The sequence below is a fragment of the Bufo gargarizans genome, chromosome 7 (assembly GCF_014858855.1).
Source record: "Bufo gargarizans isolate SCDJY-AF-19 chromosome 7, ASM1485885v1, whole genome shotgun sequence".
NCBI lineage: Eukaryota > Metazoa > Chordata > Amphibia > Anura > Bufonidae > Bufo > Bufo gargarizans.
In genome coordinates this window covers 52,400,585-52,420,333 of record NC_058086.1, presented here as the reverse complement: position 1 = coordinate 52,420,333, position 19,749 = coordinate 52,400,585, and the positions used below count along the sequence as shown (strand labels likewise).

The window sequence follows — 19,749 nt, the reverse complement described above, 5'->3', positions numbered from 1 at the left end:
TTGCGTTCTGTATATGGAACCATTCATTTCAATGGGTCCGCAAAAGATACTGTCCGCATCCGTTGCTCCGTTCCGTGGCCCTGCAAAAATGATGAGGCATGTCCTATTCTTTTCCGTTTTGCGGAAAAGAATAGGCATTTCTATAATGGACCTCCTGTTCCGTTCCGCAATTTGCAGACCGCAAAAAACAGCACGGTCGGGTGCATGAGCCATAATAGAACATGTTCTGTCTTTGGACGGAACAGAAAAACGGAAATACGGAAACGGAAGGCATACGGAGTACCTTCTGTTTTTTTGGGGGATCCACTGAAATGAATGGTTCCATATACAGTCCGTATACAGAACGCAAAAAACGGAGCGTAAATGGGAAATAAAACGGTTGTGTGCAAGAGGCCTAAGTAACTCATACTGAACAAAAAAAAAAGGCCAGTATACTGAACCTTCGTGTGCATGAGCCCTAAGGCTGCCTCATACGCACTGAAATCCTAATGCGCATATTCTCAGGAAATCTATGGAGAAATTGGGCTTCAGAGAATCAGTAACGGCTCATGTTTTCACACAGACTTTTACCGCAGATACATCTAGTCCCCATAGGGATATGATGCACACGTGACGGCACCCTAAGGCCACCTGCACACGTTGCAGGTTACGCACTATTGTTCCCACCCAAATTTTACATGTGGAAAAACCGCAGCATAATCCAATGCCAGCAAAGTCTCACGTACGCTTTGCTTTTTTCTTCCGTGCAGAAATTTACCTTCCGTACGGATCTTGAAATCTGCACCATGTCAGTTCTTTGTGCAATTTTTGGTGCCGATTTCACCCTTTCTAATGGAAGGATGAGATCTGTGGTAAAACTGCATCAAAATCTGCTACTAACACTTGCAGATTTGGTACCGAAATCCATACGAAATTTCTGCAAGTCTCCCCGCACCTGTGTGCAGGACAATCTGCAGCAAATTCGTATTACTTTACAGCACTGGACTGCAAGAAATGTCATCCACACGCTGCGTAAACAATCTGCATCGTAAAATGACATGCGCTGCAGATTTGAAATTGCCAACATGTCAATTTATGCGCAGTATCCACCGCGGACTTCACCCAAGTACAGACGAGCACATGGTTTTAAACCAGAAACCATTTATCAAATGTACATTGATAGAGATGAGAGATGTGGGAAGGTGAAGCATGGTGGACAGGCTTGGCAGAATTAGGAACTGAAGCCGCTGACAATGTTTTGCCGCACAGGAAGATACGGATCTACTTGGCGGTAGATGGCCACCACTATTACTGCCACAGATCAGAATGAAAGTGCTGATCACAAGGGAAATAACGGAACAGCAGGGATTTATTTTTGGTCACAATTTTTCCCATTTGTATCCTGGCAAAATATCTGCCGAGAATGTCCCGGACGTTGTTACTGGAGCTAAAACCGCTGCACGTAGTTGCAGCGACCTGTGTGTGGTCTGTGGTCGGCGGTATCCACGGCCGAGGTGAGCAGCGGATGCAGAGATCATTTACAGAAACCTAGATGGCGGCACAAGCCGCCTGTGAGTGCACATCCCTGCACACAGCCAGCCCTGCACACTACAAACGCTGATGGCCTCTTTCTGAGCCGCTTTGTTCCTCTTTTTTTTCTAAATGCCTAATTAAATCCCTTTGAATCTGGAACTGGGAATAAAAAAAGCCTCTGAGGGATGAAAGAAACTGCATTTAAAAGTTTTCAGCGGCTGGAGGAAGAAGGCTTTGGAGTTCTTGCTTTCCCTCCTCCTGGAAACTTGCAGCCAAATGTTACGATTTTAGGGCTTTTGGGTTCTGGAAGAAGTTAACGAAATTCCATAACCCTGGAAAAAAAATAGGAAGGGTGTCTGCTTATAAACAAGTGACCCTTTCATGGCTCCCATCGGTGGGGCGTCCGCAATCACACGAGTGGAAACTCTGGGGGAGCCCTGCCTACGACAAGTGGGAGATATCAGGCCTGGGATGAAGATACAAACCTCCTCATTGTGTGTTACAATGGGTATGACACAAGAAGTCCGCACCGAGCTGCGGAAACGCGTTAACCTCTAACGAAGGCGTGGATTGTCCTGGCAGCCCCCCCCCAAAGGTGAGTCAAATGCAAACATGATAATCAGAGATCTAAAGCCGGATGCCAAGCCCTGAAGACATCAGCCATTGTCCTATGCACTCTGCAGACCAGCGGTCTCCAACCTGTGGCTCTCCAGCTGGTGGGAAGCTTCAACTCTCAGCATGCCCTGATAGCCAGAAGGCGGGAGTTGTAGTTCTGTAACTGCAGGTTGGAGATCACTGGTGGGAACCATGCCATGAGTCCAGCAGGCCGGAGATATACCCCCGGTCTGATGAGTACAACAGCGACATTCGCCTCAGGAAACTGTTCTGATAGCTAACATTATTCAACCGTGTATGGCCCTTTAAATAAAATGGAGGTCAGAGGGATGAGTGGACGAATAGTCCATACTAGAACAGTCCAAATGCTGCGATCTTCTACCGGAACCACCGCTGATTCAGAACTGGTGACCCCAGTGAATCAATCACGACCCCGGAACGACATAATCATGAGGAATCGATCACCGGTTCTGTAACTCGTCTGAAAAGATTGTCACTAATATTGATCGGACCTGATAACTGCAGGCGCTCATTGTTCACGTTCAGACTTCCCTATAATCGGCACCGACAACTTCTACATTTGCACCAGACGGTGAAAGCGCCGCAGCGTGATGTTTGCGATCCACCCCAGTATTTTGGACGTGGTGTAATGTGGAAGCGCAGGCCGCCAACGTGGCGCAATTTCACAGAATCGGATGAATCAATTTTAATAGCGCTCTACTCGCTCGTCCGTCCGGAAGGATCATTTTATTTTTGTTTTCCTGCGAGATTAGAGCGGCAGTCGCCCCGGAGAATCGATTTACTGCATCTGAAAAACTCACCGTGAAAGAAAATACCAGGGAGAGATAAACAGCCGTCCGCCATCAGAGGCTGAGATACAACACCGCGTCAATTAGATCTGTGCACCCCCACCCCCCAGGAAGAGGGACAGCTAGAGCCGAGCTGCCCTCTGACACTGTCACTGCTTTGTCAGCCTGACAGCCTTGTGATTGTCTGGCCCGGGGATTTTACCCTACAAAGCCTGTTAGTCAATCCACGCTGATAAGGGGGGGGGATAATCTCTGCGCTTGTCTGGAGAATGTCACTTATTAGCAAAGCTTCCTTAGAAACAAACATAATTACAAAAAAGCAGGAGGAGGAGAATGATGGGGATGATGATGAGGGCGAGTGGTTTACAATGTAACAAACAAAAATGGTAATAATAATAATAAACATAGTAAATAAAGGAAAACTGCACTGGAGGCGGCTGTGACCGGCCAGACACCCCACAAACAGGTAGACCACGAAACATCTAGGAGAAAATCACCGGATAGGACGGCCTTCTGTGTGTGCTCATGCTGAAAGTCAGGACTGACAAGGACCCCAACACCCTGAGCTTTTAGAGTTAACGTCCCACATCCAGAGCACCCCTATAATAAAGGGGGGCCATAAAACAGGCAGGGGTGACGGCTCACGTGCAGAACTAATCTACCAAGGCTTTTCTGAAAAATGCTGAACTTCACAGAATGTAAAGGAGGTCACTGTGTCTAACGAGGTCAGAAGATCCAGGACTATGACCATCACTGAACCTGACACAAGACGAGGACATGACGCCGAGCTCTGACAGGAAGCCGGAGCGCTGATCAGTTCATCAGTCCCCGGGCTCGGCCCCACACCTCATTTACAGAACTGAATGTCTCATTACTCATCCACGGTCTCATCACTCAGCTTCCCTTGTCCTAACCCAACCAAGACGTACGTGATGGCCCTCGTGTCACCCAGAGCCCTCCATCCCCTGTCACATCACTCATCGACTGAACCTGCTTCTGTCAATAGTCCGTGGTCCTGAATGGGACTCACTCATTAACAAGACTTCACACTGGATCTCCATTCACAGCAATCATCCATGGTCCTGAACCATCAGCAACCCTCAGCCAAAGATCTGAACTGGTTCCAAAAATCAACCAGTGTCATGAACTGGTCCCAATTCTCAACCGAAACTTCAACTGGTTCCAACACTCAATTAAAATCAACCAGGGTCTAGGACTGAAACTGGTCCCAGTACTGAAACACAGCTTTGACTGGTCCTCACGCCGAACTATGATCTGTACACAGTCAACCTGAGCCTTAAACGGGTCCCATCACTCAATCAGTTCCAAAACAAACCCTTGGGCTTCTTGCACACGAACGTTGTGCGTCTGTTCCGTGCATTGGGGACTGCAATTTGCAGCCGGGACAGATCGAGACCCATTCAACTTGAATAGGTCCGAGATCCGTCCGCAAGTTCTATTTTTTTGTGGTGCGGAGGCACAGACAGAAACACCACAGAAGCGCTCCGTAGGGTTCCGGTCCGTGCTTCCGTTCCACATCTCCGTGATTGCGGACCCGTTCAAGTGAATGGGTCGGCATCCGTGATGCGGAGTGCACACAGGCCAGTGCCTGTGTATTGTGGACCCGCTGTATGCGGGCTGCAATACGGCCACGTTAACACAACGTTCGTGTGCAAGAGGCCTTGGTCTTAATCGTGGACCCATCATCTCACTGGGATCTTAATCGTGGACCCATCATCTCACTGGGATCTTAATCGTGGACCCATCATCTCACTGGGATCTTAATCGTGGACCCATCATCTCACTGGGATCTTAATCGTGGCCCCATCATCTCAGCAGGATCCTGACCCCGGACCCATCATCTCAGCAGGATCCGGACCCCGGAATCATCAGCTCAGCAGGATCCGGACCCCGGACTCATCATCTCAGCAGCATCCTGACCCCGGACCTCCATAGTCCTGACCCCGGACCCCTCACTGGGGTCCTGATCCTGAACCTCCACAGTCCTGACCCTATCCAGACACCAGAGGCCTTGTACTACCCAACACTCCTGTAAGCTCCAGGCCCAGTCATCCGGCACAGCCCCCCCCCCCCCCCTTTATCAGTTTCCCTGAATTCGGGCCCCCACCCTGCACATTAGGGCCACTCACCGACTTGCAGCACGTTCTCCACGCAGCCACTCTCCAGAAGTCTTATCCCCCGTCGGAAGGGCAGACCCTCGCCTCCGCCGGTCCCCGGGGCCCCAGGACCCCCGATGCCTGGAAGGGCAGAGCTCTGGCCCGGCCCCAGGGCTCCTCCTATGGCTCCCCCGGCCGGGGCCCCCGGCTCCTCGCCTCGGTACTGGAAGGAGGAGTACATACAGATCTCTCGCTCGTTGCGGGGGAAGGACCAGTAGACGATGCGGCGCTGCACGGGCTCCGGTATCCGCTCGAACCGCTCCTCCACCCGTTCGAAGGCCCATTTCTCCGCCACCGCCTTGGCGGCGCAGTCCAGAAGGGACTCGGGCTGATACTGGGGCCGAGCGGCGGCTCCTCGCTGCTGGGGAGACTGCTGGGGGGGCGGGCAGCTCCGGGAGCACAGCCGTTTGGCCGGGGGGAGCTGGAGCGGCGGCGGAGCTCTCTCACCCTCCGCCATGTCCGCTCGGCTCGCTCTGACTGACTGACTCCAGGGGCCGCGCCGCGCGTCCACCTGCCCCTCACACAAGACGTCTGATTGGCTGCTTCCCGGGACCGCGGATAGGAACTGCAATCTCATTGGTCCATTCTCGGGGCCGCGCAAGTTAGGAGGCCGCTGATTGGTCGGCAACAAGAAAGGCCAGGAAGCCGGAGAGGAATGTGACACTCAGCAGCTGTCAAAGCCCAGAGCTCAATGTACACAGTGCAGATGTACAGCGCCGGGTATACTGTGTATACAGCGCCGGGTATACTGAGTATACAGCGCCGGGTATACTGAGTATACAGAGCCGGGTATACTGAGTATACAGAGCCGGGTATACTGCGTGTACAGCGCCGGGTATACTGAGTGTACAGAGCCGGGTATACTGCGTGTACAGCGCCGGGTATACTGTGTGTACAGCGCCGGGTATACTGTGTATACAGAGCCGGGTATACTGTGTATACAGAGCCGGGTATACTGTGTATACAGCGCCGGGTATACTGTGCATACAGAGCCGGGTATACTGTGTATACAGAGCCGGGTATACTGTGCATACAGAGCCGGGTATACTGTGTATACAGCGCCGGGTATACAGAGCCGGGTATACTGTGTATATAGCGCCGGGTATACTGTGTATACAGCGCCGGGTATACTGTGCATACAGAGCCGGGTATACTGTGTATACAGCGCCGGGTATACAGAGCCGGGTATACTGTGTATACAGCGCCGGGTATACTGTGCATACAGAGCCGGGTATACTGTGTATACAGCGCTGGGTATACTGTGGTGTAAGGTGAGGGCTTCGCAGATGGGGCTTCATGCAGCTGCCTTCTTTTTTTTTTGCATAGTGTATAATAGTTTTTTTTTTGTTTTTTTTTTGGGGTCGACTAAAATATCCTCCACTAGTAAAATTGTGTGTGATTAAATAGCTGTGTATTCCCCACATATCATATCCGCTGCCCATCAGATACCCCGGCCTATCATATAGGGGCGTAGATAAAGGCTCATGGGCCCTGCTGCAAAAGTTCAGCTTGCCCCCCTCCCCCCCCCCCCCCCCCAGTGCTTTGTGACCAGGGGCCGGGGTGCTCCAAGCCTTTCTGAAAACCACAGCACCACGTACCTGTCACATCCAGTGACGTCTCCTCTGATGTAGACGTTCCTCTTTCTTTATCTTCTCCTTTCGGACCAGACCGCCATGACGAAGAAACATCTTAGTTTCCTACTTTTCCATCCTCCTTCTGAACACCCATCATGCACTGCAGAGACAGCGCCCGAAAATACTAGTACCATGCAGACAGCGCCTTATTCAATAATAACTGGCACACGGTGCACTAAAAGATGGCTGCGCTCAGGAAACAGTGTCCCCCCAATACAAATAAGGCCCCCATTGTGCCCATACTAGCAATCATGGTCCCTATAGTCCCCCAGCAATAATAATTCTCCATATAATGTGCACAAGTACAAAAAATGCCCCCTTATAATGTGTGCCAGTGCAAAAAATGCCCCCTTATAATGTGTGTCAATGCAAAAAATGTCCCCTTATAATGTGTGCCAGTGCAAAAAATGCCCCCTTATAATGTGTGCCAGTGCAAAAAATGCCCCCTTATAATGTGTGCCAGTGCAAAAAATGTCCCCTTATAATGTGTGCCAGTGCAAAAAATGACGCCTTATAATGTGTGCCAGTGCAAAAAATGCCCCCTTACAATGTGTGCCAGTGCAAAAAATGCCCCCTAATAATGTGTGCCGTGCAAAAAATGTCCCCTTATAATGTGTGCCAGTACAAGAAATTCCCCCTAATAATGTGTGCCAGTACAAAAAATGTTCCCTTATAATGTGTGCCAGTACAAAAAATGTTCCCTTATAATGTGTGCCAGTACAAAAAATACCCCCTTATAATGTGTGCCAGTACAAAAAAATGTCCCCTTATAATGTGTGCCAGTGCAAAAAATGCCCCCTTATAATGTGTGCCAGTGCAAAAAATGCCAACTTATAATGTGTGCCAGTACAAAAAATGCCCCCTTATAATGTGTGCCAGTGCAAAAAGTGCCCCTTATAATGTGTGCCAGTACAAAAAGTGCCGTCTTAAATTGTGTGCCAGTGCAAAAAATGTCCCCTTATAATGTGTGCCAGTGCAAAAAATGCCCCCTTATAATGTGTGCCAGTACAAAAAATGCCCCCTTATAATGTGTGCCAGTACAAAAAGTGCCCCTTATAATGTGTGCCAGTACAAAAAGTGCCCTCTTATAATGTGTGCCAGTGCAAAAAATGTCCCCTTATAATGTGTGCCAGTACAAGAAATGCCCCCTTATAATGTGTGCCAGTACAAAAAGTGCCCTCTTATAATGTGTGCCAGTACAAAAAGTGCCCTCTTATAATGTGTGCCAGTACAAAAAGTACCCTCTTATAATGTGTGCCAGTGCAAAAAACGCTCCCTTATAATGTGTGCCAGTACAAAAAATGCCCTCTGATAATGTGTGCCAGTACAAAAAGTGCCCCCTTATAATGTGTGCGAGTACAAATAATGCCCTCCTATAATGTTTGCCAGTGCAAGAAATGTTCCCTTAGTCCCCCACCTTTGGTGTCATATAAAAACTACTTACCTCCATGCGGCTGCCAGCGGGCCGGTTTCCTAAGCTGTACGCTGCCCGGCTCATCCTGTGCCGGTCTCTGAAGGCTCCAATGCCCCGCTGTCCAGAGGGGGTCCATGTAGGCCCCCGTGGCTTAGGGGCCGGTCTCTACTGAGACCACTGATACCCCTATAGTTATGCCCCTGATTGTATGAAATATATAATCAATTATATTGTAACACGGGGGGGGCAGAGTGAAGCTCCTGAGCCCCCATATGTCATGAGAGGCCTGTTGTTTCAGATCCGGCAGGCTGTTCGGGCTAAGCCCCTAAAGCTGCACCACTGGCAACATGATGGGAGTTGTCATGCGTGTAATGAGCAGCACATTATCAGGATAGGCTGTCAAGCTCTCAATGTGAACTAGAATATTTCAATTCACTGACAGCACTCAGAGATAATGACAATGGCAGGGAATTGAAACACAAAGCAAGTTGCAAAGCGTTACATTATGCAATTTATTTACAATAAAATAGGAAATTGTTTAATTTATCACTCCCATCATCCCTGTCTCCAGGCGCTCACAGCCTGGTCTAGCTATCTCTCACACAGTGCATCACTCCCATCATCCCTGTATTATGATGTAGACCTTTATGTGAGGGTCTCCAGCGCTGGCACTGGGGGCAGGGGTCCTCGGTGATCTATAGCCTGTACCACCTCACATCCCAGCTGCAGGATGTCATATGTCATATCCTTCAGTATGGGGGAGGGCGGTCAGCCCAGTGTAAACAGGGGGTGCAGGGTGGGTGTGTGAGGACGGGGACCCTGAATGACCTCGCAGAGCGATCCAGACATTACAGCAGCTTCCTGTCTAATAAGCCCTCTGTCCGGCCACCATTCTTTACTCTCCCTGATCTCTCACACTTTTACCTAGTGTCTCTGCCAAAAGTGACCTAGTCAGCGTATCTCAGCCTGTCCTGTGTGATACTGTCTGCTGAGCCGTGTATCTAATCCTATCCTGTGTGCTACCGTCTGCTGAGCTGTGTATCTAATCCTATCCTGTGTGATACTGTCTGCTGAGCTGTGTATCTAATCCTGTCATGTGTGATACTGTCTGCTGAGCTGTGTATCTAATTCTATCCTGTGTGATACAGTCTGCTGAGCTGTGTATCTAATCCTATCCTGTGTGATACTGTCTGCTGAGCGGTGTATCTAATCCTATCCTGTGTGATACTGTCTGCTGAGCTGTGTATCTAATCCTATCCTGTGTGATACTGTCTTCTGAGCTGTGTATCTAATCCTGTCATGTGTGATACTGTCTGCTGAGCTGTGTATCTAATCCTATCCTGTGTGATACAGTCTGCTGAGCTGTGTATCTAATCCTACCCTGTGTGATACTGTCTGCTGAGTCGTGTATCTAATCCTATCCTGTGTGTTACTGTCTGATGAGCTGTGTATCTAATCCTATCCTGTGTGATACTGTCTGCTGAGCTGTGTATCTAATCCTATCCTATGTGATACTGTCTGCTGAGCTGTGTATCTAATCCTCTCCTGTGTGATACTGTCTGCTGAGCTGTGTATCTAATCCTGCCCTGTGTGATACAGTCTGCTGAGCTGTGTATCTAATCCTATCCTGTGTGATACTGTCTGCTGAGCTGTGTATCTAATCCTCTCCTGTGTGATACTGTCTGCTGAGCTGTGTATCTAATCCTCTCCTGTGTGATACTGTCTGCTGAGCTGTGTATCTAATCCTATCCTGTGTGATACTGTCTGCTGAGCTGTGAATCTAATCCTATCCTGTGTGATACTGTCTGCTGAGCTGTGTATCTAATCCTCTCCTGTGTGATACTGTCTGCTGAGCTGTGTATCTAATCCTATCCTGTGTGATACCGCCTGCTGAGCTGTGTATCTAATCCTATCCTGTGTGATACTGTCTGCTGAGCTGTGTATCTAATGCTATCATGTGTGATAATGTCTGCTGAGCTGTGTATCTAATGCTATCCTGTGTGATACTGTCTGCTGAGCTGTGTATCTAATCCTATCCTGTGTGATACTGTCTGCTGAGCTGTGTATCTAATGCTATCATGTGTGATAATGTCTGCTGAGAGGTGTATCTAATGCTATCCTGTGTGATACAGTCTGCTGAGCTGTGTATCTAATCCTACCCTGTGTGATACTGTCTGCTGAGTCGTGTATCTAATCCTATCCTGTGTGTTACTGTCTGCTGAGCTATGTATCTAATCCTATCCTGTGTGATACTGTCTGCTGAGCTGTGTATCTAATCCTCTCCTGTGTGATACTGTCTGCTGAGCTGTGTATCTAATCCTCTCCTGTGTGATACTGTCTGCTGAGTCGTGTATCTAATCCTATCCTGTGTGTTACTGTCTGCTGAGCTATGTATCTAATCCTATCCTGTGTGATACTGTCTGCTGAGCTGTGTATCTAATCCTATCCTGTGTGATACTGTCTGCTGAGCTGTGAATCTAATCCTATCCTGTGTGATACTGTCTGCTGAGCTGTGTATCTAATCCTCTCCTGTGTGATACTGTCTGCTGAGCTGTGTATCTAATCCTATCCTGTGTGATACCGCCTGCTGAGCTGTGTATCTAATCCTATCCTGTGTGATACTGTCTGCTGAGCTGTGTATCTAATGCTATCATGTGTGATAATGTCTGCTGAGCTGTGTATCTAATGCTATCCTGTGTGATACTGTCTGCTGAGCTGTGTATCTAATCCTATCCTGTGTGATACTGTCTGCTGAGCTGTGTATCTAATGCTATCATGTGTGATAATGTCTGCTGAGAGGTGTATCTAATGCTATCCTGTGTGATACTGCCTGCTGAGCTGTGTATCTAATCCTATCCTGTGTGATACTGCCTGCTGAGCTGTGTATCTAATCCTATCCTGTGTGATACAGTCTGCTGAGCTGTGTATCTAATCCTATCCTGTGTGATACTGTCTGCTGAGATGTGTATCTAATCCTATCCTGTGTGATACTGTCTGCTGAGCCGTGTATCTAATCCTATCCTGTGTGATACTGTCTGCTGAGCTGTGTATCTAATCCTGTATCTAATTTCCCATCATCTGTTACTGCGGGTGGGATACTCGACGTCTCTTCCGTGTGACACAATACATCTCTGCGGCCGCCATGTTGCAGTTAATTGTACTGAAGTCCGGTAATAAAGTTTTCTTTGTTGATTGGCGCGGCGTGTCCTGCCGTGGGTTTGAGCCGCTCTCGGTGACCGGGGGCTGCCAGGGTAAGGCTACTTTCACACTAGCGTTTTCCACACTAGGAGTTCCATCCTAGGGGCTCAATACCGGAAAAGAACTGATCAGTCTCAGCCCCCTGCATTCTGAATGGAGGGCGATCCGATCAGGAGGCATCAGGACGTCTTCAGTTCAGTCACTGAACGGCGTTTTGGACGGAGGAAATACTGCGGCATGTTGCGGTATTATCTCCGTCCAAAATCCCGGATCAGTTGCCGGAATGCCGGATCCGGCATTAATTCACATTGAAATGTATTAGTGCCGGATCCAGCATTAAAAATACCTCAATGCCGGATCCGTCCTTCTGATCTGCGCATGCGCAGACTGGTAAAAATATATATATAACGGATCCGTTTCTCCTGAGAGACGGATCCGTTCTTGCAATGCATTTGTAAGATGGATCTGCATCCGGATCCGCCTACAAATGCTGTCCGCTGGCACGCAGATTGCCGGATCCGCCTATATATGCTGTCCGCTGGCACGCAGATTGCCGGATCCGCCTATATATGCTGTCCGCTGGCACGCAGATTGCCGGATCCGCCTATATATGCTGTCCGCTGGCACGCAGATTGCCGGATCCGCCTACATATGCTGTCCGCTGGCACGCAGATTGCCGGATCCGCCTATATATGCTGTCCGCTGGCACGCAGATTGCCGGATCCGCCTATATATGCTGTCCGCTGGCACGCAGATTGCCGGATCCGCCTATATATGCTGTCCGCTGGCACGCAGATTGCCGGATCCGCCTATATATGCTGTCCACTGGCACGCAGATTGCCGGATCCGCCTACAAATGCTGTCTGTTGGCACGCAGATTGCCGGATCGGCAGGCAGTTCCAGGGGGAAAGCAGCCTAAACACAGACTCCTTTGCTACATTGTTTCCTCCCATTTCCTGCCTCGTTACATTTTGCTCTTTTTCTTCCTGTGCGCAGGTGACCGATCACATGACCTGCCTGACCCCTCCTCCTGAAAGTGACCCCAGACCACCACTTCCCTGATACAGGGCACTCACCCAGGAAATGACCCCCAGGGGGCGACAGGAATGGCTCCTGCTCCATCAGTGTAGGGCCCCCTCAGTCTCCATAAGATCTCCTTCCTCCCTCCAGTCCAGCTGGTGCCGTTCATCAGCACAATCTTCATTTCCAGGAGTGGCCCCTCTGGAGCGCGCAGGAGCTTCACTGCAGCAGGAAACTCTCTTATTAAATTGGAGTTCCCCTTTAATTCCATAGTTTAACCCCTCCGATTGTTAGGAAGATATGGACAGTGGAGAGTTACGGAAAAACACAGAGACGAGAATCTCACCCATGAGGGGCACATATTTTCCGATTCCTCCCTATAACATCTCTAATGATGACCCTGAGTTTCCACGACAAATTTCTGAACATTTTTCCAGATTTATTTTATCTTTTTAGGCTACTTTCACACTAGCGTTCGATCGGATCCGATCATATTAATGCAGACGGTGGCTCCGTTCAGTACGGATCCGTCTGCATTAATAACTTAGAAAAAATTCTAAGTGCGCAAGATGCCTGAGCGGATCCGTTCAGACTTTCAATGTAAAGTCAATGGGGGACGGATCCGCTTGAAGATTGAGCCATATGGTGTCATCTTCAAGCGGATCCGTTCCCATTGACTTACATTGTAAGTCTGAACGGATCCACTCGCCTCCGCACGGCCAGGCGGACAGCTGAACGCTCCATTCAGACTGCATCAGGGCTGGACGGAGGCGTTCGGGTCCGCTCGTGAGCTCCTTCAAACGGAGCTCACGAACGGACCTACGAACGCTAGTGTGAAAGTACAGAAATATTTTTTTTACCAAATTAAAATCTAATCTACTGAAGTGGCTACAGAATATAGAATGACCCAGTGATGTCGACCCTGCCTGCGGGGGCTCCCGTGTGAGGGGCCAGGAACTCAATCCACACAATGTAACATACAACTATTCCACTGCCCAGCCCCCCCCCCCCCCCCCCCCCAAGGGCACCAGGGGCCGTGTCATTGATTTACGTCAGTGATGGAAATCACTGACCAAACACTGACGTGTGAATGAGGCTTTAGGGATATTAATGAGTGAGGGGGCGGAGCTGTGACAACCTCATTTATTTTCATGACAGGTTGTCACACTAATTACAGAATTATTCCGCAAACACTATGGGTCAGTCTCACTCCTGACTGGTTGATGAGGTCCTCGGTCAGTGATGACTGGTTGATGAGGTCCTCGGTCAGTGACGATTGGTTGATGAGGTCCTCGGTCAGTGATGACTGGTTGATGAGGTCCTCGGTCAGTGACGATTGGTTGATGAGGTCCTCGGTCAGTGATGATTGGTTGATGAGGTCCTCGGTCAGTGACGATTGGTTGATGAGGTCCTCGGTCAGTGATGATTGGTTGATGAGGTCCTCGGTCAGTGACGATTGGTTGATGAGGTTCTCCCTTCTTTTGTTGATGGGGTTGATGATTCTGCTCATTGTCGGCTCTATGGTCATTATGAGGCTCATCAGCTTTATTTCCATTGTGTTTGTCTTTTCCAGGGCCCGCAGTCCTAGAGTCTGACCGTCGATCTGGATTTACATCTGTAGTAATATTCCCAATGGTTGCATTCTGCTGCAAAACAGAAAATGCAATGTATCTGTACCGCTCTATCATCTCTGTATTATATTACTATCAGGATTCAATGTATCTGTACAGCTCTATCATCTCTGTATTATATTACTATCAGGATACAATGTATCTGTACAGCTCTATCATCTCTATATTATATTACTGAGAGGATACAATGTATCTGTATAGCTCTATCATCTCTGTATTATATTACTTTGAGGATACAATGTATCTGTGCAGCTCTCTCATCTCTATATTACTATAAGAATACAAGGTATCTGCACAGCTCTATCATCTCTGTATTATATTTCTGTGAGGATACAATGTATCTGTACAGCTCTATCATCTCTGTATTCTATTACTATGAGGATACAATGTATCTGCACAGCTCTATCATCTCTGTATTCTATTACTATGAGGATACAATGTATCTGCACAGCTCTATCATCTCTGTATTCTATTACTTTGAGGATACAATGTATCAGCACAGCTCTATCATCTCTGTATTCTATTACTATGAGGATACAATGTATCAGCACAGCTCTATCATCTCTGTATTCTATTACAATGATGATTCACTGTATCTGTACAGCTCTATCATCTCTATATTATATTACTATGAGGATACAATGTATCTGCACAGCTCTATCATCTCTATACTACTACGAGGATACAATGGCCCATATTTGCTCTTTTGTTTGCTGCATTTTGTACCGATCCGCACAATTTGGTAGAAAAAGTTGCATCCAGTGCAGACATTTTTTTTTGCTGCGCTTGTTGTGGGATGTTGGAAAAGGAGACGTGCCCTAAAATGTTACTTTTTGTACCAAAATGAAACAGAATTTCGGAAAGAAACCAACTAAAGGTTGTCTTTTAATCTTCTAGAAGCAGCGGATTCCTCATACGACTGCGCGGGGATGGATCTGCGGTTGTATCAGTGCAGCTCCGCTCATTACATTTCTGGTGATAAATTAATAAAATTTTACCATTTGAGTGACATTTGCGTAAAAGCTGCAATTCTGACAAAAATCTTCATAATAGGTGGAGATGATGGCGGCTTCCACATAGGGAAAGTGGAGGTAGCTGAGAGGGAGGCGGATGTGGAAGGTGAGGCGGCCGCACCTGTGGAGCACAAACACGATCATCGTCATTATGGAGGACGTGGAGGGAGCGGATGGCCCCGAGCATCCACCTCTAGTACAGAGGGAACGATGGAAGGGGTTTGAGATTTTTGGGGATGATGCTCCTCTGTGATATCAGGAGTCCAGTCCCTGCATAGTCCTCGGAGGCCATGTCTGGGAGCTGCTGTCACCCACCTGTCATAGATCAGGAAGTCGTCCTTGTTTCCGTCCAGGATCTCCCACACGTCCTCCTGGTTGGGGAGCGGCTGGTACACGGGGATCCCCGCCGGAGCCCTCCTCCTCAGCTCCGGGAGCATGAGCTTAGACAGGAAGCTCTGGTCATTGACAATCATGTAACTTATGTTCGTGAGACCCCGACCGGCCAGCTTATCGCGTAGCGGACCCATACTGAAAGACAAAAACACCGCTACATTACACCTCATTTCCAGGATCTTTGCTTGTTGTCACTGAATGAAAACCTGTCCAGCTCTACTCCTGCTCAGTGGTGTACATATCATGGTATGGGGCCCCTGGGTAAAGGGCCTAATGCAGGTTGGTGGCACTAATGTGTGGTGAGAACCAGTGCAGGGATCTGATTGCCACTTTACGGTAAGGTTGTGTGTTACATCCCATGTACAGGCAGTGGGATCCTGAAATGTGGAGGCGAGGCTGCCCCCTGGTGGCCACATTCCAGTACAACACCCAGGACAGTCCTGCGTCCTGCTACCACCGATCTGTAGAAATGTCGCTAGCGTTAGGCCTCTTGCACACGAACGTGTGCACCCCGTGGTCGTGCTGCGGCCCGCATATGGATGAGCACAGTCGGTGGGGCAGCCGTTTAATGGGTCCGCGATTCGGCCGATCCGCAAAATGATAGGACACGTTCTATCTTTTTGCGGAACGGAAGTACGGGACGAAACTCCACGGATGCACTCCGTAGTGCTTCCATAGGGTTCCGTGCTTCCATTCTGCACCATTCCGCATCTCCGGATTTTTGGACCCGTTGAAGTGAATGGGTCCGCATCCGTGATGATGCAGAATGCCTACGGAACGGCACCCGTGTATTGCGGATCCGCAAATGCGGTCCGCAATATGGCGACAGGGCGCACACGTTCATGTGCAAGAGGCCTTACCTTGAGGGTTCATGCACACGACCATATGTATTTTGCGGTTCGCAAAAAAACAGATCAGCAAAAAATACAGATGACATCCGTGTGCATTCCGTATTTTGCAGAACGGAACATCTGACCCCTAATAGAACAGTCCTATCCTTGTCCGTAATGCGGACAATAATAGGAAAAGTTCTATTTTTTTTGCGGAACTGACATACAGAAACGGAAGGCACATGGAGTAATTTCCGTTTTTTTCCGGACCTATTGAAATGAATGGTTCCACATACAGTCCGCAAAAAAAAAAAAAAAAGTTAAGAAAATACATGAGTGTGCATGAGCCCTAACATCGAAGTACACAAAGAATATCACTCCCATCTTCCCTGTCCCTAGAAGCTCACCATGTAATTTCCCTATATTACACACAGTATCACTCCCATCCTCCCTGTCCCTAGAAGCTCACCATGTAATTTCCCTATATTACACACAGTATCACTCCCATCATCCCTGACCCCAGGAGTTCACAATCTCACAATACAGTCCTTTTACATCTGTTCCCAGAAGCTCACAATCTGATCTATTGCAGGGTATCACTCCCATCATCCCTGATCCCAGGAGCTCTTGATTTAACCCCTCACACTGATTAGGGGGGGTCGCAGATCCCATATGATGTGTGCTGGGCAGGGTTATACGTGTCCGCGCTGCTGCGTCGCTCCGGGTCGGCAGCCGGCGCTGATGGTAAATACGACCTTTGTCCGGCTAATATTTACACTAAAAATTTCCAGTAAAAAGAGCAAAACAATGAAAGTTGTGTGCGTGCGGCTCCGGCGGTGTCCGCGGACTCCGCTGCCTCCTACCTGCAGAGCGGACAGGAGTCAAATGTCCCGGATTGTCAGATGGCCACACGCAGTAAAATCCCACTAATCCGGCATCAGTTTGGCAGGGAAGATATTGAGTGTCCTCCAGCGGGATGGGTGGCTCCTGTCCCCTCTACAGACATGGGGTCATCTGTCTGGTCACCCACTGGGTGGCGGACCTACTGCCCGTGACAAGCGGCACCGGATGGCGGTACATGCTTCAGCCAGACAATGGCGCTTATTTCCCGCACACTTCTATAACCGGACTTACCTGGCAGCCTGGACGAGGCAGAAACTGCAGCTGGCCTGTAGAAGTGCGACCACGGTCACCTGACCCACTGACCGCCCCATGGGCTCCTCGTCCGCGACGCTCCAGTGAGGCGGCGACCTACAAAATGATGTCTCATTGTGTGCCGAGGAGACCACAGCCAGGAGCCCCAGGAGGGAGGCGGTAAATAGTGCGGGGCCCCTCATGATGGAGATCGGAACCTCAAACCTGGAAAAAAGAATCCAATGACGCAGATTATGGCGACTGTTTTTATCAGATGTCTCAGGTTGGAAGGGAATGGGGATCATTCACACGTAACTGCCAGCCGCTTGTCATTTCCAGGCACATACCTCAGTTTCTGTGCTCCTCTCAGCGCCCCGGAACCGTATTACAGCGGCCGCACAATGAGTCAGCGAGTGCGTCTACGTAACATACCTTGCACACGGCGAGTAAACATGCAGAAGGTACAGAGGAATTGCTGTGCATTTCTGCATCTAAAACCGCATGTGTTAGGACTCTTTTTTTTCCGTTTACAGTCCGATTTTTGTGTTCCGTATACGGACCCATTCATTTCAATGGATCCATATACAGATGACGTCCGCGTGCATTCCGTTTTTTGCCCCTGATAGAACAGTCCTATCGTTGTCCGTAATGCCGGCAATAATAGGACATGTTCTATCTTTGAACGGAACAGCAACACGGAAATACGAAAACAGAATGCATACAGAGTACATTTTTTATTTTTTTGCAAAACCATTGAAATGAATGGTTCTGTGTACGGACCGTATACGGAAAGCAAAAAATGTCTGTGTGAACGAGCCCTTAGGCCCCTTTCACACGAGCGTGACGGATTAGGTCCGGATGCGTTCAGGGTGCGTTCAGTGAAACTCGCACTATTTTGCAAGCAAGTTCAGTCAGTTTTGTCTGCGATTGCGTTTAGTTGTTCAGTTTTTTCCGCGCGGGTGCAATGCGTTTTGATGCGTTTTTCACGCGCGTGATAAAAAACTGAATGTTTACAAACAACATCTCTTAGCAACCATCAGTGAAAAACGCATTGCACCCGCACTTGCTTGCGGATGCAATGCGTTTTTCACGCAGCCCCATTCACTTCTATGGGGCCAGGGCTGCGTGAAAAACGCAGAATATAGAACATGCTGCGATTTTCACACAACGCAGAACTGATGCGGGAAAAACAACGCTCATGTACACAGACCCATTGAAATGAATGGGTCAGGATTCAGTGCGGGTGCTATACGTTCATGTCACGCATTGCACCCGCGCGCGGAAAACTCGCTCGTGTGAAAGGGACCTTACGCTGTGTTCTTTCTCTACATGAGAATCTGCAAGGAAAAAACGGACGTAATCGGCAAGGTGTGCAGATGGCCTAAGACATCACAAGTACAACTGCAGGGAAAATATCATATTTACAAAACAATAAATGATTTAAAAAACCTAAAGAAGCAACAAATAAATAAAAACTAAAAACGTCCCCGTTGTGGCCTGTACTGTGATGTTAGAGGCGGTTCTCGTGTTTCTGCGCCACACGTCGCGCTCTGCGGTAACAGCGGTGACTTTTACAGAATATTCTGAATATTTTCTGAAGCCGCAACGTTTGATTTCATTTTGCAGAAAATGTTTTTTTCATTTATGTGGAGAAAATGCAGTAAACAAGTGACCAGCGCGGAGACGACGACGACCACCCGATCCCCTCTGCTCACCCACAGTCCGCTCTGCTGCTCCTCCGGCTGCAGTGTGTGGCACAGTCCGCTCTGCTGCTCCTCCGGCTGCAGTGTGTGGCACAGTCCGCTCTGCTGCTCCTCCGGCTGCAGTGTGTGGCACAGTCCGCTCTGCTGCTCCTCCGGCTGCAGTGTGTGGCACAGTCCGCTCTGCTGCTCCTCCGGCTGCAGTGTGTGGCACAGTCCGCTCTGCTGCTCCTCCGGCTGCAGTGTGTGGCACAGTCCGCTCTGCTGCTCCTCCGGCTGCAGTGTGTGGCACAGTCCGCTCTGCTGCTCCTCCGGCTGCAGTGTGTGGCACAGTCCGCTCTGCTGCTCCTCCGGCTGCAGTGTGTGGCACAGTCTGCACAGGGTCTTGTACTTTACCCCCAGAGGCAGCCCCCACCCCCTCCACATCAGGAAGGGCATTCGGCCCCAGAGCCAGGACACCCAGGGGCCAGAAAGCAGGTGGAGGGGCAGCTCTACAGACCTGCGGAGTCGGCCCAAACTCTCATATCACCTTTAGGAAAGTCCTCAAGTGTCACAAGGAATCTCACACACATTCCATATCAATACTATATGCTGCACAGTATAGAATAATACTATATGCTGCACAGTATAGAATAATACTATATGCTGCACAGTATAGAATAATACTAT

At 49.0% G+C, this 19,749-nt stretch overlaps 2 protein-coding genes across 4 annotated transcripts in view; both read right to left on the bottom strand.

Annotated features, from left to right (window-relative positions):
- The window catches only part of ZSWIM5 (zinc finger SWIM-type containing 5), a 46,513-nt gene extending 40,922 nt beyond the window's left edge, over window positions 1-5,591 (bottom strand). The window contains exon 1 of the mRNA XM_044300832.1: window positions 5,087-5,591. Within this exon, the coding sequence (XP_044156767.1) occupies window positions 5,087-5,570 (484 nt within the window). The 5' untranslated portion in view covers window positions 5,571-5,591. The remainder of the gene's footprint in view (window positions 1-5,086) is intronic.
- Window positions 5,592-13,516: 7,925 nt separating this feature from the next.
- On the bottom strand, window positions 13,517-19,448 carry LOC122943884 (selenoprotein Pb-like). 3 transcript variants are annotated; one of them, XM_044301973.1, is made up of 5 exons: window positions 17,728-17,774; window positions 17,381-17,605; window positions 15,339-15,551; window positions 15,009-15,144; window positions 13,517-14,025 (listed from the first exon to the last, which is right to left on the bottom strand). In XM_044301973.1, the coding sequence occupies exons 2-5, from the start codon at window positions 17,581-17,583 to the stop codon at window positions 13,573-13,575; spliced, it is 1,005 nt and encodes a 334-aa protein (XP_044157908.1). In that variant the 5' UTR covers window positions 17,584-17,605; window positions 17,728-17,774; the 3' UTR covers window positions 13,517-13,572. The 3 variants fall into 3 exon arrangements, with proteins under 3 accessions (XP_044157908.1, XP_044157909.1, XP_044157907.1); XM_044301974.1 differs by lacking the exon at window positions 17,728-17,774 and adding an exon at window positions 19,096-19,448 and having other exon boundaries at window positions 13,518-14,022; XM_044301972.1 differs by lacking the exon at window positions 17,728-17,774 and adding an exon at window positions 19,096-19,448 and having other exon boundaries at window positions 13,519-14,025.
- Between the last annotated feature and the right edge of the window lie 301 nt (window positions 19,449-19,749).